At 41.2% G+C, this 16,754-nt stretch overlaps 1 protein-coding gene across 1 annotated transcript in view; it reads left to right on the forward strand.

The window, feature by feature from the left end:
* The first annotated feature begins 13,331 nt into the window (after positions 1-13,331).
* SEC14L1 (SEC14 like lipid binding 1) overlaps positions 13,332-16,754 on the forward strand; it is a 33,705-nt gene continuing 30,282 nt past the window's right edge. The window contains exon 1 of the mRNA XM_053376037.1: positions 13,332-13,428. Within this exon, the coding sequence (XP_053232012.1) occupies positions 13,366-13,428 (63 nt within the window). The 5' untranslated portion in view covers positions 13,332-13,365. The remainder of the gene's footprint in view (positions 13,429-16,754) is intronic.

Consider the following 16,754-nt stretch of genomic DNA (forward strand, 5'->3'; position numbering starts at 1 on the left):
AGTTTGGGACTGCATATATATACTGTGGCTTATTAAACATCAGTTCTAGATTAAAGTATTTATTGAACAATCAGAGACAGAGTAACTTACTCTTGGAAAATTTCCACCATTCCACATTGCTCTCTGATAATGTTGCCAACTTTTTAAACAGGCCCCTGCTCATTTGCCTTCAACAGCTTGATCTGCAGACGTTAGCAGATAATGATGCTTATGCCAATATCATGAAAGGTTTCATCTGCTGGTTTTTGCAGGTAACCTGGCTGGCTTTAAAAGGAGCTCGGATAAATTCAGAGGGCAAGGCCACTGTTGCACGCCACCCCAGTCTCCGAGTGGTGCGAGGTTCCAGGTGGTCACCCAGGGTATTTCCTTTTGGAATGAGGCACAGCAGAGACTGGTGTCTTTATGATATATGGTTTATTTACATATATATACAACCTGAACCTACAATGGAGGGGTTCACAGCATTTACACCCCAAAATGGTATTTTTTTCCCCACAGGAAGCCTTGGATTCAAAAAGAAATAAAACATTGCTCTCACAACTTCTGGCTTGCATCACACACTTTCTACTCTTGTCTTTTGCATTTCAAACCATGCGCTGGGGGAAGGGGCCCCATCCATTTGCCATCTCTCACAGAGCCCCTTTCCATTATTTCCCTTAATGGCCAATCTCCTAGGCTGTCTCTTCGACACAAGAAGGTAGCCTGGCTTCTAATCCAGGGGTTAGAAGGATCTCGCCTACAGCCTGCTCTTCCACCCCAAACTCATAACAGCCACTATGAAGAATGTACCTTACTTCCAATAGCAGTGGCTGTGTGCTGGGGAGAACAAGGAGACTGTTGTGTTCATGCCCACCTTGTGGGCATCCCATAGGCTGGCCACTGTGGGAAGAGACTGCTGGACTGGTCTGCTCCAGCTGGGTGGTTCTTATGGTTTTAAGCTGCTATTAAAGGCACAGGAATTGGGTTTTTGTTTTGTTTTGTTTTTTGATAAATTAATAGACTACAATGTAGTAAATCACTTTTCTTAAGAATAATCCTGGAGCATATGTATATATTAAAACAAGTCAAATATTCATTACCCTGGAGGAAGAATTTGTTAACAGTAGCTTGAGAACCTCTGATGGGGGAAAGGAAAAATAACTAAGGAAATTCCTGCACAGAACAACAAACCAAATCCCCAATTCTGGCAGTGTGAGAAGGAACCATGTGAGAGTCACAACCTAAATAACTCATGCCAGATTGTGTCTCAACGGCCATTAATAAACAGTGAAAGTTTGTGTCTGGAAAAAATATTATTATGGCTTGATTTCAAAGTCTGCACTGTTTACACTCGCCCTTTTCTGGTTACAGACAAACACATTGGCTAATATTTAATTAAAACAAAACAAAACTCGCTTCTTCTTTGAGGCTAACAAAAAATGACCCAATAATAATATAAATACTGATTTCGCCTCTCCGCCCATAAAAGCACGAGAACTGTTTACAGTTGTTTTCTTGAGTAACCGCACAGAGACCGATTCTTAAAATACGGAATTGAGCTTTCAAGCTGCATTCCTAGGAACTCTGGACTTGAGCAGAAGCTTAACAGAAGTTGCTTAATTAGAAGCTCAGTAACATGGTGGGCAACTTGAAAAGAGAGCTTGTTCACCAGGTTCAAGCTTCTCTTCCAAAACACAGAACCAGTTGGTGCATTGGGAGTGTTCTAGGGTTCACTCTCATGAGTTGACAGCTAAGTTCACCAGACTTAGACTGCAAACACCAGAACATGTCCCAGAATCCCCATTCAAGTGCACAGAAGTAAAATATCCAAATATAAGAATGCTTCCTGCAGAACGTGCCTCTGAGACATTCCTTCCCACGTATCTGACCCACGTATGGACATGCCCATGCAAATTGGCCTGCTATAGGGTGTTAAGACAAGCAAAACTCTTCCTGCCCTGTGACACTAGAAAGAAACCAGCTTCCTGAAGAGCTGTGTTTTGGGCAGGATTAACTCCCACAAGTCTTTCTGAAAACAGCAGACTCTGCTGTTCCAAGGATGATGCAATGAGATTCTGTAACTTGCAGTTTTATAAGAATAGTGTTTGCTCGCACTAAAAACCTGGCAGGCTCAGATGTTTTGGCTGTGGGATGAAGGGCACTGGACTGGAGCAGACTGAAGCAAAAACACTGCAGGTACAGGTGCTGAAGTTTACATGGAAATTCACTTCCATCAGCTCAGATTTTCAATGGTAAGGCAAAGATGATCTGTTCTCAGAGACTTCCGGAGGCGGCGCCAACGGCAATGGCGGTCTCCTTCTGAGTAGGAGGAGAAGCTCAGTAGAAAGAGGGTCTGTTCCGCTACGGCGAAGCGGGGACCCGATTTGAAATCGCAGGCAGAAAGAGCCTGCGAGCGTGGGACCCAGCAGGCACCTTTTGCGCCCCCCGTTTTTTGCGAGGGAGCTCCGAAAGGGGCTCCGGTGTGCAGCGGGAGCGGCGCGGTGCTACGGGTCGATTGCTGCGTCTACAGAGCGAAGCCGCGTAGCTGTTGCCGGAGAGCGCTGACCTTCTTCCTTTGAAATTCGGCTTTAAAAAAGAACACCCGTGAGTAGGGGGATTTAAGAAACTCGGATTTGAGAACAAAAAAGCTGTGAATTTGGGCTCTGAAGCGGAAAGGTGTAAAAAGGAAGTCCGTCTTTCCGTTTTGTAAAAGATTAAAGCAAAGACCTTTTTGCGCTATTACTTTAATGTGGACTGTAAAACTTCAACTCTAAAGCACCAAAAGAAAGAACTCCCCCGTTAGTGGAGAGGGGGGAAGTTAAGAAAGTGACTGTATTTCTTCTGGGGATCTTCTGGGAACTTAAATAGAATTTTTTTCGAACTCTCATGGGAACGGACTGTCAGATTAATGAGGATTGCTACATTTGAGCTCGCATTGACTGTGGATACAGTAAATATTTAAGATCTAACTCTGCAGAAAGTTGCATCTTGAGTTCTATTTGGGCTGAATACTTAGTTTCAATTAAAGAGGGGACACGGAAAGTTACAAAAGACTTTGTTGTTTGGTTACTGAGAACTTTATGGTGGCTACTGTGTCCCCCTAGAGGACTATTGAAGTTAGTATCTGACTGGAGGAATTTTCCACTGCTAACTTTGGGGACTTTCCACTGCAAGGCTTGACTGTGGGAATTGACCTTGACTGAAGATAAAGGGGAATGACTGACCAAAGAGCAACAAGATCCAAGGTCAAAGTGCAACAATCTACTTCAGTCTCCCAGCAACGTAGGGCATCTGTGCCTGGCCTCCCTGTGACTCAGGAGGAAGACCCAGGGCAAATTGAGCCAAAAGGAATGGCCTCAGAAGGGGAATTTACATCTGTGTTGAATAAAATCTATGAAAAATTGGAAGGCCTAAGTAAACAGGTCTCAGATCAGTCAGCTGAAATTAAAGGGAACACAGCTAGTATTAATTCAAATACTAAAGCTATAGAAAAATTGTTGGAGGAATCTGCGACTACCAGGAAAATAGCTGAGGAGGCAAAGGAAAAAGCCGTGGCTGTGGAGGAAGAAATTAAACCAATACGTAAACAGATTGGGGACCACCAGGCCTTATTGTCTATGGTTGAATTGAGAGAGAGGCAGACGAACCTGAGGATCAGGGCGGTGCCAGAACTTGAGAAAGACAATCTGAATGACTACCTCTCACAGGAATTTCAGAAATTCTGGATTTTGGAGCTGGACAAAGATTTTAAGATAGTGAGCGCCTTCAGACTTGGAAGAGGAGGGAAGAAAAACAGGGTGAGAGACTGTTTGGTGACCCTCCGATCGAAAGAGGAACGAGACAAAATATTGAGTGCTCACTTCCAGAAGACCTTAGAGATTAACGAGTCCAGAGTGGAGATTTTTAAAGATATTCCGAAACACCTTCTGGATTTGAGAACCAACTACGGAGACTTGGTGGCCCTGTTGAGAAGGAACACTATTGCTTTCAGGTGGGAGTTCCCCCAGGGACTGTCTTTTACGTTTAAGGGGAAAAAGTACAGGATTAGATCAGTGGAAGATAAGGAAAAATTTCTGAGAGATTTTGAAGAAGATTTACAAAAGGAAGCGACAGATTTGCCAAAAGCCTTGAGACCAGGAGCTGACATAGCACCACCACCTTTGGGATTCGACAAAAAGAAGAAGATACCACCGCAAGAACTTGACGAGCTTTTGGGAGCGGCCGGAGGAAACTAAAATAAATACACTATGTCTCTGCAATTATTAAGTTGGAACATTCACGGTTTGAATTCTCCGGAGAAGAGGAGGAAAGTATTTCATATATTGAAAAAGGAACAATTGGATTTAATTTGCCTGCAGGAAACTCATGTGGTAAGGCTCCATAGGAAAGTTCTTATCAACAAAAGGTTGGGTCAAGAATTTATTTCATCTGATAAAGTTAAAAAGAGAGGAGTTGTTATATACGCTAAAGAGAGCCTATCACCGAAATTTGTTTTTAAAGATGAACAAGGAAGGTTTATCGCAATTGAGATTCAACTACAAGGTGAAAAATATCTGATTCTAGGAGTATATGCACCAAATGAGGGGAAATCTGAATTTTTTAAGAAATTGCATGAGACATTGTTGGACTATATGGACTATAACATCATTTTGATGGGAGATATGAATGGAGTGGTATCTACTAATATGGATAAGTCGCAAAGACAGGTGGTAACTAAAGATGGAAGACTACCAAAAACATTTTTTGAATTGACTGACAATATGGATCTGATTGACACTTGGAGAACTAAGAACCCCCTTGGAAGAGAGGGAACATTCTTCTCTGAAGCCAACATGACATGGACAAGAATTGATCAAATATGGATAACTAGAGGACTGGCACCTAAGATTCGAAAAGTGGATATCTGCCCTAAAACTTGCTCCGACCATAATGCAGTAAAGATGGAGATGAAACTAACGCTAATCGGCTCCTTCAGATGGAGGATGAATGATGCCCTGTTTAGAGACCAGGAGGTGATTAAGAAGGCCCAAAAAACATTGAAAGACTATTTTGAGATAAATTTAAACACTATGGTGGAAAAAAGAACAATCTGGGACGCAGGTAAAGCGGTCATGAGAGGGTTTCTGATTCAACAGAATGCAATAAAGAAGAGAATCCAAAATGAGAAAAAAGATAAAATCTTGGAAAAAATAAAAGAAGGAGAGAAGAGATTAAGAGCGAAACCAAAATCCCAAGAAATTCTGAGGGAAATTAAGTTATATCAAGTACAATATATGAGAATGATAAACCAGGAAGTGGAATGGAAAATTAAACAGATGAGACAAAAGTCTTTTGAATCGGCTAACAAATGTGGGAAACTGCTTGCATGGCAGATGAAGAAAAGACAGAAATTAAATACTATTACAAGTTTGGAGGTAAATGGAAAGATTATACAGAACCCATTGGAAATTAGAAACTGCTTCCAGAGATTTTTCAAACAACTTTATACACAAGGGCCACAGAAAGAGGTTGAGTTAGACCAATTTTTGAGGAAAAATGGACTACAAAAAATTTCTCAAGAAAAGAGGATAATGTTGAGTGACAAAATTACAGAACAGGAAGTGGAGGGCGCCATTCGGAATATGCAGCTGGGCAAATCTCCAGGACCAGACGGTTTAACCTCCAAATACTACAGAGTTTTGAAAGATTGGCTAATTCGACCACTAACGGAGGTGTGCAATGAGATATTAGAGGGGGAAAAGGCGCCGGAGTCGTGGCAGGAAGCATATATTACACTTATACCAAAAACTGAGTCTGAAAAGACGCAACTTAAGAACTACCGCCCCATATCCCTTCTTAATGTGGATTACAAAATATTTGCGGACATTTTGGCAAATAGATTAAAGAAAGTACTTTTGGAAGAGATCCATAAGGACCAAGCTGGCTTTCTCCCGGGTAGACACTTGTCGGACAATACGAGGAATATAATTAACATTTTGGAGAAGCTGCAAGTGAATATAAACACTAAAGCAGTTTTAATTTTTATAGATGCGGAGAAAGCCTTTGACAATATTTCTTGGAATTTTATGAAGAAAAACCTTCAGGGGATGGGGGTGGGCCAAGGGTTTGAAAATGGTATAAGTGCAATTTATTCAGAACAAAAGGCTAAATTAATTGTGAATAATATGGTGACAGAGGGATTTAAGATAGAGAAAGGCACACGACAAGGCTGCCCAATTTCCCCATTGTTATTCATCACTGTCCTGGAGGTATTATTGAATATGATTAGAAGGGACCGTTTGATAAAAGGCATTCAGGTCGGAGCTAAGCAATATAAACTGAAAGCATTTGCAGACGATTTAGTTCTAACATTACAGGAGCCAGAATCTAGTTCGAAAAGAGTTTTGGAAGTGATTCAAGAATTTGGAAAGATGGCTGGTTTTAAGTTGAATAAGTCTAAAACTAAAGTTCTTGAGAAAAATTTAACACCGATTGAGAAAGATAGGTTTCAGAAGGAGACAGGCCTAACAATAGTAAAGAAAGTTAAATATTTGGGGGTTAATATGACAGCTAAGAACCTAAATTTATTTAAAGATAACTATGAGAAATGTTGGTTAGAAGTGAAGAAAGATCTAGAGATATGGTCAAACTTGAAGCTTTCCTTGTTGGGTAGAATTGCGGCTATAAAGATGAATGTACTGCCAAGGATGTTATTTCTGTTTCAATCTTTGCAAATTTTGGACAAGATGGACTGTTTCAAGAAGTGGCAGAGAGATATTTCTAGATTTGTCTGGCAGGGCAAGAAGCCCAGAATAAAATTTAAAATATTAACTGATGTTAAAGAAAGAGGTGGTTTTGCCCTGCCAGACCTGAAACTTTATTATGAATCGGCCGCATTTTGCTGGCTGAAAGAATGGCTACTTCTTGAAAACACAGACATTTTGGATTTAGAAGGTTTTAATAATGTTTTTGGGTGGCATGCATATTTGTGGTACGACAAGGTTAAAGCTCATAAGGCATTTAAAAACCATATTGTCAGGAAAGCATTGTTAAATGTCTGGTTAAGATATAAAGACTTACTGGAGAACAAAACCCCAAGGTGGCTGTCACCAATGGAAGCAAAGGCATTGAAAAAGTCCAATATGGAGGCCAAATGGCCGAAATATTGGGAAATATTGGAACAAGAAGGAGATAAACTGAAACTGCAGAGTTTTGAGAAATTAAAAGATAAGGTGCGAGATTGGCTGCACTATTTTCAAATAAGAGAAGTCTATAACTTGGATAAAAAAATAGGCTTCCAGGTGGAAAAATCTAAATTGGAAACTGAGTTGTTAGAATCCAAAACTAAAACACTCTCAAGAATGTATAACTTGCTGCTAAAATGGAATACGCAGGATGAAACAGTTAAATCTGCTATGATTAAATGGGCACAAGATGTTGGTCATAACATTATGTTTGCTGACTGGGAATGGTTGTGGACCACAGGTATGAAATTTACGGCATGTAATGCCCTAAGAGAGAATATTATGAAAATGATATACAGGTGGTACATGACACCAGTCAAGCTTGCAAAAATCTACCACTTGCCTGACAATAAATGTTGGAAGTGTAAAGAAAGTGAAGGAACATTCTTTCACCTTTGGTGGACATGCCCAAGGATTAAGGCTTTCTGGGAGGTGATATATAATGAAATGAAAAAAATATTTAAATATACATTCCTTAAGAAGCCAGAGGCCTTTCTCTTGGGCATGGTGGGCCAATTGGTGCCAAAGAAGGACAGAAATTTCTTTATGTATGCAACAACAGCGGCAAGAATTCTCATCGCAAAGTATTGGAAGACACAAGAGCTACCCACCCTGGAAGAGTGGCAGATGAAGTTGATAGAGTATATGGAACTGGCGGAAATGACTGGCAGAATCCGAGACCTGGGAGAAGAGTTGGTGGAAGAAGACTGGAAGAAATTCAAAGACTATCTTCAGAAGTATTATAAAATTAATGAATGCTAAAACTGTGCTTGGATTGGCAATAAGTGGTAATTAGTGATAAAAGTTAATAAGATTATGCAAAAAAATAGGTATTGATATGCTTGAAAATATGGATATAATAAATGTTATGGTATAAAGTTTAACATTTGAAAAAGGGTAAGAATTTGCTGAACTAAATATTTGAATGGGAATACAAAAGGGGGGAGGCGGGAGGAGGTCAAGAACATAAGCATATGAAATTGAGGCTATTTGAAAAATGGATTGGTTTTAACTTTTTTATGTTTAAATTTAATCTTTCTTAATTAGTTGTGCTTTCTTTTTGTATTTTTGGTGTTTCTTTCTTTTTTCTGTAATCTAGGGTTTTTTATTCTGTGAACTTTTATCTTTCTTTTCTGTAAAACTCCAATAAAAATCTTTTTTTTAAAAAAAGAAAGATGATCTGTTCTCAGAGGTGCTTTTAATTTATTTAAAACTAACATACTCTAGGGCTGAATCCTGGCATTAAAAACAAACAAAATCCAGCTTGCACAAATTTATTATGGAATTATAATATTGTTTACCACAATTCCCCAAGTGGTGAGGAGTTTCATGGGTTTAGCACCTAGATTTTATTTCCTTTGGAATAAGGTCAAAGGAGGCTTACTGGTCTTTTGTAATATTGGTGTTTATTTGAAAATATGCAGGTCGAGTGTAGGCACCCAAAATTCACTGCATCCACTCACTTTTCCAGGTCTATTACTTACACACACACGTGCGGCAGATCATTGAAATCTTTGCTGGCCACTGATACAGAGAGTAATTAAGAGCAACCCGTCTTCAGTTTCTGTAACAAATAACACCTGCCAAGAGAAACTTGTCTAACCTGTTTAACGCTAACAGAACCCCCAAATTGAAAGGCACCCAAAGAGATCACCCAGCTCAGTCCCCCACCCATAACACTATGCACGGCATATTATTGTACAGTACTGTGCCACATTAAAATGAATTAAAAGTAACAGATTGGTATGTTGTATATGCAGTAGAAATGAACACAAGAGGTTTTTTTGTGTGTGATGTTCTGTCACACATAATTACGATGTTTTATGCTCTTTAAGTGCTGCCCCCTGCCCCCACCAGTTGGGAGGGGTTTTTTGACATTGGCGGCAGCTACTTCAGCCTGCCTTATGAGTGAGCCGGCTCCAGAAAGTGTAGTGGCGTTCTCTCTGGACCTAATGGTCAGCGGTACCTTTACCTGTACCTTTGCTTTGAGTTTTACTGATTTTCAGTTATGAATGAATCGGATATACAGAAGGAGTGGGGAAAAATAACAATACCAACAGATCGGAGTACAGAGCCAGCACAAAAAAAAGGGGGGGGGATATTATAACTGAAACAATCCCAGTTGTGGTTCGGAGGATGCACGGTATTCAGATAAAAGTGCGATTTTTGCACCATGTTCCGTGTGTTCTGCCGGTGGACGAAAGCCATGCTCGATCGATTGCGCCCATTCAGCGGCGTTCTCTATAGCAATCAGCTGCCACAGCAACACGGCAGAAACGACCCCACTCGCTGCACAAAAACAGCTGCGCGCCTTCGCTCTGAGCGTTCCACACAGCCTGCGCGAGCGGCCGCCTCTTGGGAGCATGCGCAGACGGAGGTGCAGGGGCGGGGTGGAGCGTCCCCTCGCCTCCTCACAGTGCGCAGGCGCACGGGTTGGAAGGTAGCCGGGCCCCTCCTCTGCTCCGTCACTGGCTAACAACGAGCCGGGCCGTCTCCGCTCTCTGTTCCCCCCTCCCTCCTCCTCCTCTTCCCCCCTCCGGAACCGGCGGGGGCAGCAACACCCGAAGGAGGGAGCCGAGCAGGGAGCCGACATGAGACAAGAGACCAGCCGGCCTTGGCGATAGAAGAAGAAGGTGGGTCCCCGGTCGCTCGGCTTCTCCCTCCCTCCGGTCCTCTTCATCCGCTCGGCTGCTTCCCTCGCCGCTGCCCCACACAGCGGCGCCTTCCTCGGGCTGCTCTCCCCACCCCGCCCCCTCCCTCCCTCCCTGAGGAGGCCCCCTTCACCCCCACTAGCCGCCCCCCCCCATCCCCTTTCAAGCACCTTCTCCCCCCCCGGTTCCCTTTGACTCCCCCCTCAGTGCTCCTCTCCCCCGGCTGCCCCCCCCGTCCACGAATACGCTCTCCCCCTGCGCCTCCTTTTCTCTCTTCTTCTTCACCTCTGGCCATGTCCCATCCTCTTCCTCCTCCGCCGACTTCTCCTCTCGGTCATTCTTCCCTCGCCTACTCTCAGCTGCTTTCCTCGGCCTAGGCCCCCCCCCAGTCGCCCCACACCTGGCTCGCCTTATATCTCGGGGTCGCCCCTCTTCCTCAGCTCCTTTTTCCCCCTTCTCCTCGGTCCCTCCGACTTCCCGCTCTTCCTCTGGCTTATGCCTCTTTTGAGGATTATTCCCCCCCCCCATCTCTCTGCCCCAAAGTAGCTGGTGCAACCCAGCCAGATGGGCGGGATATTATTATTATTATTAATTTCCCTGTTCCCGGCTTCCCACTTCTACCTGACTCTCAGCATTCTCAGTGCATCATATCTTTTACCTCCGCAATCCTTTCCTCTATTTGCCTGCCTCTTCCCTTCCACCCACCACTTTCTGGTACCCAGACTCTACCTCTTCCCCATATTCACATTCACATTCCCTCTTCCAGCTTTCCCGCATGTGCCATTGCTGTCCTTCTCTGGCTTCTTTCCCATTGATCTCTCCCCAAGCTTGTCCTTAAAAGCCTTGGCTCTCCCCTTTGTCGCTTGGCAGCTCTCAGCTGTTCCCTCCTCTCTTTTAATTTTCTCTCAGTTTATTAACCCCGGACTCAGGCTTTGTTTACTTGAGTGCCCTTTGCTTTGCCCCAGAATACTTTCTTTCTCATCCAGCCCCCACCATACTCCCCCACTGTGGCTTTCTGTTCCCTATGCTATTCTTCTGCTTGCCTATTCTGAAGTTAGGCAGTTGTTCCCTAACTGGCTCCTAAAACTGCCCTACCTCCAAATAGGTCAGATAGATAATGGCCAAATCTTTGGGAAGTTTCCTCCCTCCTCACCGATTCTCTTCTGTGGTTCTTAAACCCATTCCCCTCTTTTTTAAATTTAGGGAAAGTTATTTGTCTCATTAAAACCTGCCTTTTCAACTCAGTTGCTGGAAAGGGGCTACAGTGCACAGGAGATTATTAAATTTACTAAAGTCACTTAATTTTATGAGTCTGTGGTAGATGAATTCAGAATAAATAGACCCCAAACTTAGTCACACTTTTTCTGTTTCTGCTTTTGACTGCTTTGCAGACTGCAAGCGTGGTGAGAAAGAGGAAAGAAAACTGTTTCAAGCCTGTACTTTATCATTATTTGGATTGGGTTTTTCTGCTTAGATGTGTCAAAAATCCTGTGACCAAACTTTTCTTTTCACATAGTTCTTGTCTTTCTAGCTTCCTAAGAATAATGGTTTGGTGGCTTGCTGACAAGCCGATCACTGTGTTGCAGAAAGTTGATCTTCCTCCAACATTCTTCCCTTTAGCTGCTTACAGAATTATTGTTGGAATCTTGGAAGAGACTGTTAACTTCCATTGGCATTCTGAAGCTAATTTGGAGAAGCAGCCATTTGTAGACTTTTTTCTGTAGCTGTAGAAACTGGTCCTAGCCACCCAGACTGGCTGGAACAAACCAGTCAGATGGGTGCGGGGCAAATAATAAATGATAAATAGAATGGCCTCCTAACACCCATTTATGTTGGCTGTGTACACAATATTTGTGTACATTCTTGTGTGTGTGTGCATAAGAAGTCTTGATTGTTAAGCAATACACACCAGCCAGTAGTATTCAGTCCCATTAATTCCTTAAGGGCGTTCCTACTAAGTGCCCTAGTGGCAATTAATTACAGTATCTGTAGAGCATTGCATTTTTCATCAGCTTCTGTGTGCTTGTGCAGAAGTAAATTAACTAAAGATATACAAAATGTATGCCTGGAAGGTATTTATTTTACTACTTACAATCTTTATTGTGTTTATAAGAATGAAATATTCATTATTTGTTCTTTTTGTTACTTTAAAATATTTCCTGTGTATTAAAATGATTGGGACCAGTCCTGAGTCTTGGGGAAAGACTGAGCTAAATTTTAATAATTAGCCCATGTTGCATTCAGATTTCAAAATAGTCAGTTTTTTATTTACAGTTTGGCAACGTGTCACTCTTAGATATTAATTCAAAAATCTTATTCTAGGTATACTGAATAATTTCCATAGTTTCTATGACCTCTTTTTGCTAAAAACAGATGTTGTTCAGAGCCACTTTAATGGGAAAAATCAATAGAGAAAGTAAGAATAAAATCTTATACCTAGTTTTTCCCATTATATTCAATATACCTTGTCCCATTTTTAAAAAGAAGTTGCCTGCTACATTTTCCAGTTAAAGTAGTTGAGTCTGAGGATATATTGTTTACATTATAGAGATCTGCTAGTTTTAGTATGGGAACATACTGGATTTTTGGAAGGTACCCCCCCTAATTTCCTTTTCAGAGAAACTTACTTGAATATATGCTTAAGTAGCACATAGCATAGAAACTTGTTATAAGGTTTTATTTGCCACTTGTCAAGTAACATAACCTACACCATTGAGATGAGATGAACAAATCCTTTTCTGACTTTCAGCTTCTTGGAGTTAAGTAAAGATACAGAATTGGTACCTCCCAAGGTCCAGGTGCCATTATGTGAAGGAACTGGCACGTGCAAGTATAATACAGGGAGTCTTGCAGACGTGACTGGAAATATGTGGGTGTAGGATTGCATTCCTAGTTGCCTTTTGACTACTGATTATTTCAAATGCATTTATTAGTGTATTCAAGCTTATGTAAAACCATGAGGACCACAACCTTGAAATGCCATGGCTGAAAACACATGTGTAGTACAAATATTGCTTTGTACTTCCTGTGGTTGATGATGTAATGCCTGTTCCTGGTCTGTATCAGTAACTGTGCAGGGTGTTCTGCTGATGTTCTGACTTCCTCTGAATGTGAAATTATAAATTGAGCCAGAAATATGTTGCTTAAAATAGTAGATTAAGTACCCCTCCCCCAAACACACATATTTTAGCCCATGTAAATGATACTAATTTATGACTTAGTATAGTTATTCAGGTTCCAGGACAGTAATGACCTTGGCTGTTGCCTTTTTAAACGTGGTCAACAGTGAATGTATTCTGATAGTAGCACCACCAGTAGAAATTATTGACCTTGAGTTCTTAGTCCTCAAAATCTTCTTGCATATGTCATCAGGATGTGGAATTTTGGTGATGAAAAGGAACATGCAAAAAGTCTCCATGGTTACTGTTTAAATTAGTGTCAATAAATGCATTTACTTCCCACTATTTTTGTTCTCTTTTCCTAGATCTGTATAGTACTAACTCTGTGCAACCATGGTGCAGAAATACCAATCTCCCGTGAGGGTGTATAAGAAGCCCTTTGAGTTAATTATGGCTGTAAGTATCAGTTTATAATATGTTAATGAATTACTTAACTGCTTGGGTGGGTAACATTGGTTAATAAAAACTGAGTGCCATGGCGTATCTTTGCTCTGAAGTGGGTGCTATGTAAGGCAATTTCCAGTTACAAATAATTTATGCAGGCCTTTCACATTTGCTCCAGGATATGATGGTTGAAAAGTTTCAGCGGGTGATCTGGAACAAATACCTGAGGGAAATTAGAACAGTATGTTCTGTGTTTCTTGCTGTCTGTTCATCTAGATTAGGCAGTTCATGGGATCATTTCCATCACCACACCAAACCATGATTAATGAAACTTAGCTGTAGTTTTAGCATGATATGTGAATTGATAAACAACAGTTATGGTTGTTGCTCTGTCTCCAGAGCCTGTTGCATCTAGAGATTAGATGAAAAACAAAAGCAGTCAGGCAGCTCTAAAGCCATGGTATTTTAAAAATATATCAGACTATGGTTTGCACTCAGACTTTGGTTAGGTATACCATGGTTTGATGTGATGTCTGAATTGAAGCCACTGAAGCATATGGTTTAGGGGTTGTGATGTTGCACATATCTTTTCTTAGTGTAGTCTTGAGATAAGCAATGTCTTTAGGGAGGAGTGAAATACGTATTTGTAACTTTTTAAAAACCTCTTGCTCTGAAGCCTAGCAGGAACTCCGACAGACTTGTTGTAGGAGGCACAACAAGCCTGAAGGTGTTGGCAGTGGCCTTTTAAGCAGATCACCAGGACATCCTGTGCAAAACAACTTCTTTTGACTATAGGGCCAAGATATATTTGAAACACTAGTAAAGAGGATCAGTTCAAGTTGGCACTGTTTATACCTATGACTCGGAGAGACGTCAGCACAAGTATAGGAGCAGGAAGAAGAACCAGTATTAAGTGATGATATTAATGCATGTATTTAATCTGATTTTCCTCCTTAAAGTCTCTTCAGCTGTAATGGCATTCCTGTGACTTGTCTATGCACACCTTGTCTGAAGCAATGTTGAGATCTGGGGGGGGGGGGGGAGAGATCTTACCACCATTATATTTTATTTTCTAAACATCCTAATGGAGCATAGCATGATAACTCATGGGGATATGGGTGAAAAAGAAGTTAGGTTTTGGTTAAGTGAGAAAGAGAGCTGAAGCCATCATTTTTTGTGTTCGTAGGAAGTTGCTTGCATAGGAGAAGCCAGCAAGATTTATAAAAGCAGAACAAAACCCAACCATGCTAATAGAACATCAGTTTTGTTGGCAATATGTCTCAACCCTGAGCATGCATCTTAAGGTCAGAAATTGTGCTGATGAGCACATGAGAGAGATGTGTTCAGTCAAGTTCTGCTGATGCTTTTAGCAAGTTTGCAGATAAAAGTACATGGTTGTGGACATGCTGAAGGAGCTATTATTTCTCATTTTATACAAGGGCTTAAACAAGGTTTGGTTCAGGAAACCGTATCCTAGATCTAGGAAATTCTACTAAGTATCCTCTTCCTTGTTCAGAAGTCCTTGAGAAATCTTAGCCTGGTAATGGTATCTCCTTAACACAATGGCCAACCTTCCTTCTTCCGCCTCCCAAATTCCTCATGGAAATGGACTGGCAGCAAACAATGTGAACCATTCTAGGGTGAGACTTGTTATTGGTGAGTAAAGAAGTCTTTACTCACCACCTTCAAAAAAATAAAGTGATGTTAGAAATCACTAGGCACCAAAGCAAAATAATGTGTATTTTTGGTACTTCTGCTTCCTGTTTTAAGGCAGAGGTTTGTCTGTAAAGGATGGAGACATGAGAGTTCTCAGCAGTTTCAAATATAAGCTTTGGGCTTCACTTTGAAGCCTTTGTTTGTTCATGGCCCACTAGCCATATATTGCAAACATCTTTGCAATAAGTATGCAATAAGTATGTAGAGTTCTGCTCTAGCTGTGTAAAACATAATTTGTGCATCATACCTAGAAGCCCCCATATATGCAGTGAAAATGTTCAGCCTGTTGAAAAGGAAGACGAAACCAAGTTTACAAATATCTTCAAAACCTAGCAAGAGCAAGCTTTTTAATGCTGGCTTAAATGGGTTTCATGCATGAGCAGTGCAAACAGTTTAATGGATTTGTTCAAGCTTGGAATATATAACCTACTGAGCTCTGAACAGCAGATGCATTTCAAAAAGATACACTTAAAACTTGAGAATTTGGCTGAAGGGGTGCTTTATAAAATGCCCCTGTAATGCAACTAAGTGATTTACTTTAAAAACTAGACTCCCTGAGCTCAGTCCTGCAAATATGTGTATAGCAACACAGTTCTAGATTAAGTGAACACACTAAAGAACGTCATCTTTGTCCTGATGAGTTGCAGCCAAAGTTGGTCAGGGCTTGATAACAATGAGGGTGGAGTAGGAATGTTTTTTGAGAAGGAAACTGAAAGAGAAGGTGGTGGTAATTCCTTTGCGCTGTTCTCTTCCTTCAAGCAAAAGCCTTTTCAGTGGAATTAGATTTCAGAAAGGGAAAGTGTTGCATGTAATTAGGAAACCTTTAAAAAGTTTCTTTACTTCATGGTTCACAATGCTAACTATATTGATTCTTATCTCTGGTAGGGGAGAAGTGTGGCCTAGCCAGAAACCAGTAGAGCAGGATTGGCCTACATAGATTTTAATCAGTTTTATTGATGCTGAAGATGGATGCAAGCTTTTATTGTCAAGAGTTGCTAAAAAATCAGCAAATGTCTTTGACTGGCAGACACCATAAATATTGGCTTGGAGTTCAGTTCTGTTGGTCTGTTGCCTCTGTAATGCTGGCTAATAGTAGTTTTGGCTTTTATAAGATTGTCATAATGAAAAATAATGAGTCTTTGCTTGAGTTTAGTATGCTTAGGCTTGTGGCTGCACTTGATCTTGGCAGGATTGTTGAGGGTTTGGAGAAGAGGAGGCTAGCTGTGAGACAGAAGTTCTTTGCAAAGCGGAGACCTTATTTACATCTCTTTTAAAGCTGCATTTGTGCTTTCCTGCGTGCAGCCTTTATTTGCAGCAGAATCCTATACAGGCTGCTCAGAAGTAAGTCCCACTGAGTTCATTGTGGCTTACTCCTATGTAAGTGGGTGTGGAATTGCAGCTTTAGTGTAATGTTAGGCTGACATGCAGAGAACCACATCGCTAGTTACCTGAAGATTACAGTTGGCTGTTAAAATGAGAAAAGTGACTTCTCAAATTACAAATATTGTGTGTAGTTTTGTTTTGTTTTGTTTTTAAGACTATTAAGCATGCTAAGTTTTATGCACGTATGGCTCCTGGCACAGCAAAGTAAAATGGAAGCAGTATAGAAATCAGCCAACTTT

Source organism: Podarcis raffonei, chromosome 2 (genome assembly GCF_027172205.1).
Source record: "Podarcis raffonei isolate rPodRaf1 chromosome 2, rPodRaf1.pri, whole genome shotgun sequence".
Classification (NCBI taxonomy): Eukaryota; Metazoa; Chordata; class Lepidosauria; order Squamata; family Lacertidae; genus Podarcis; species Podarcis raffonei.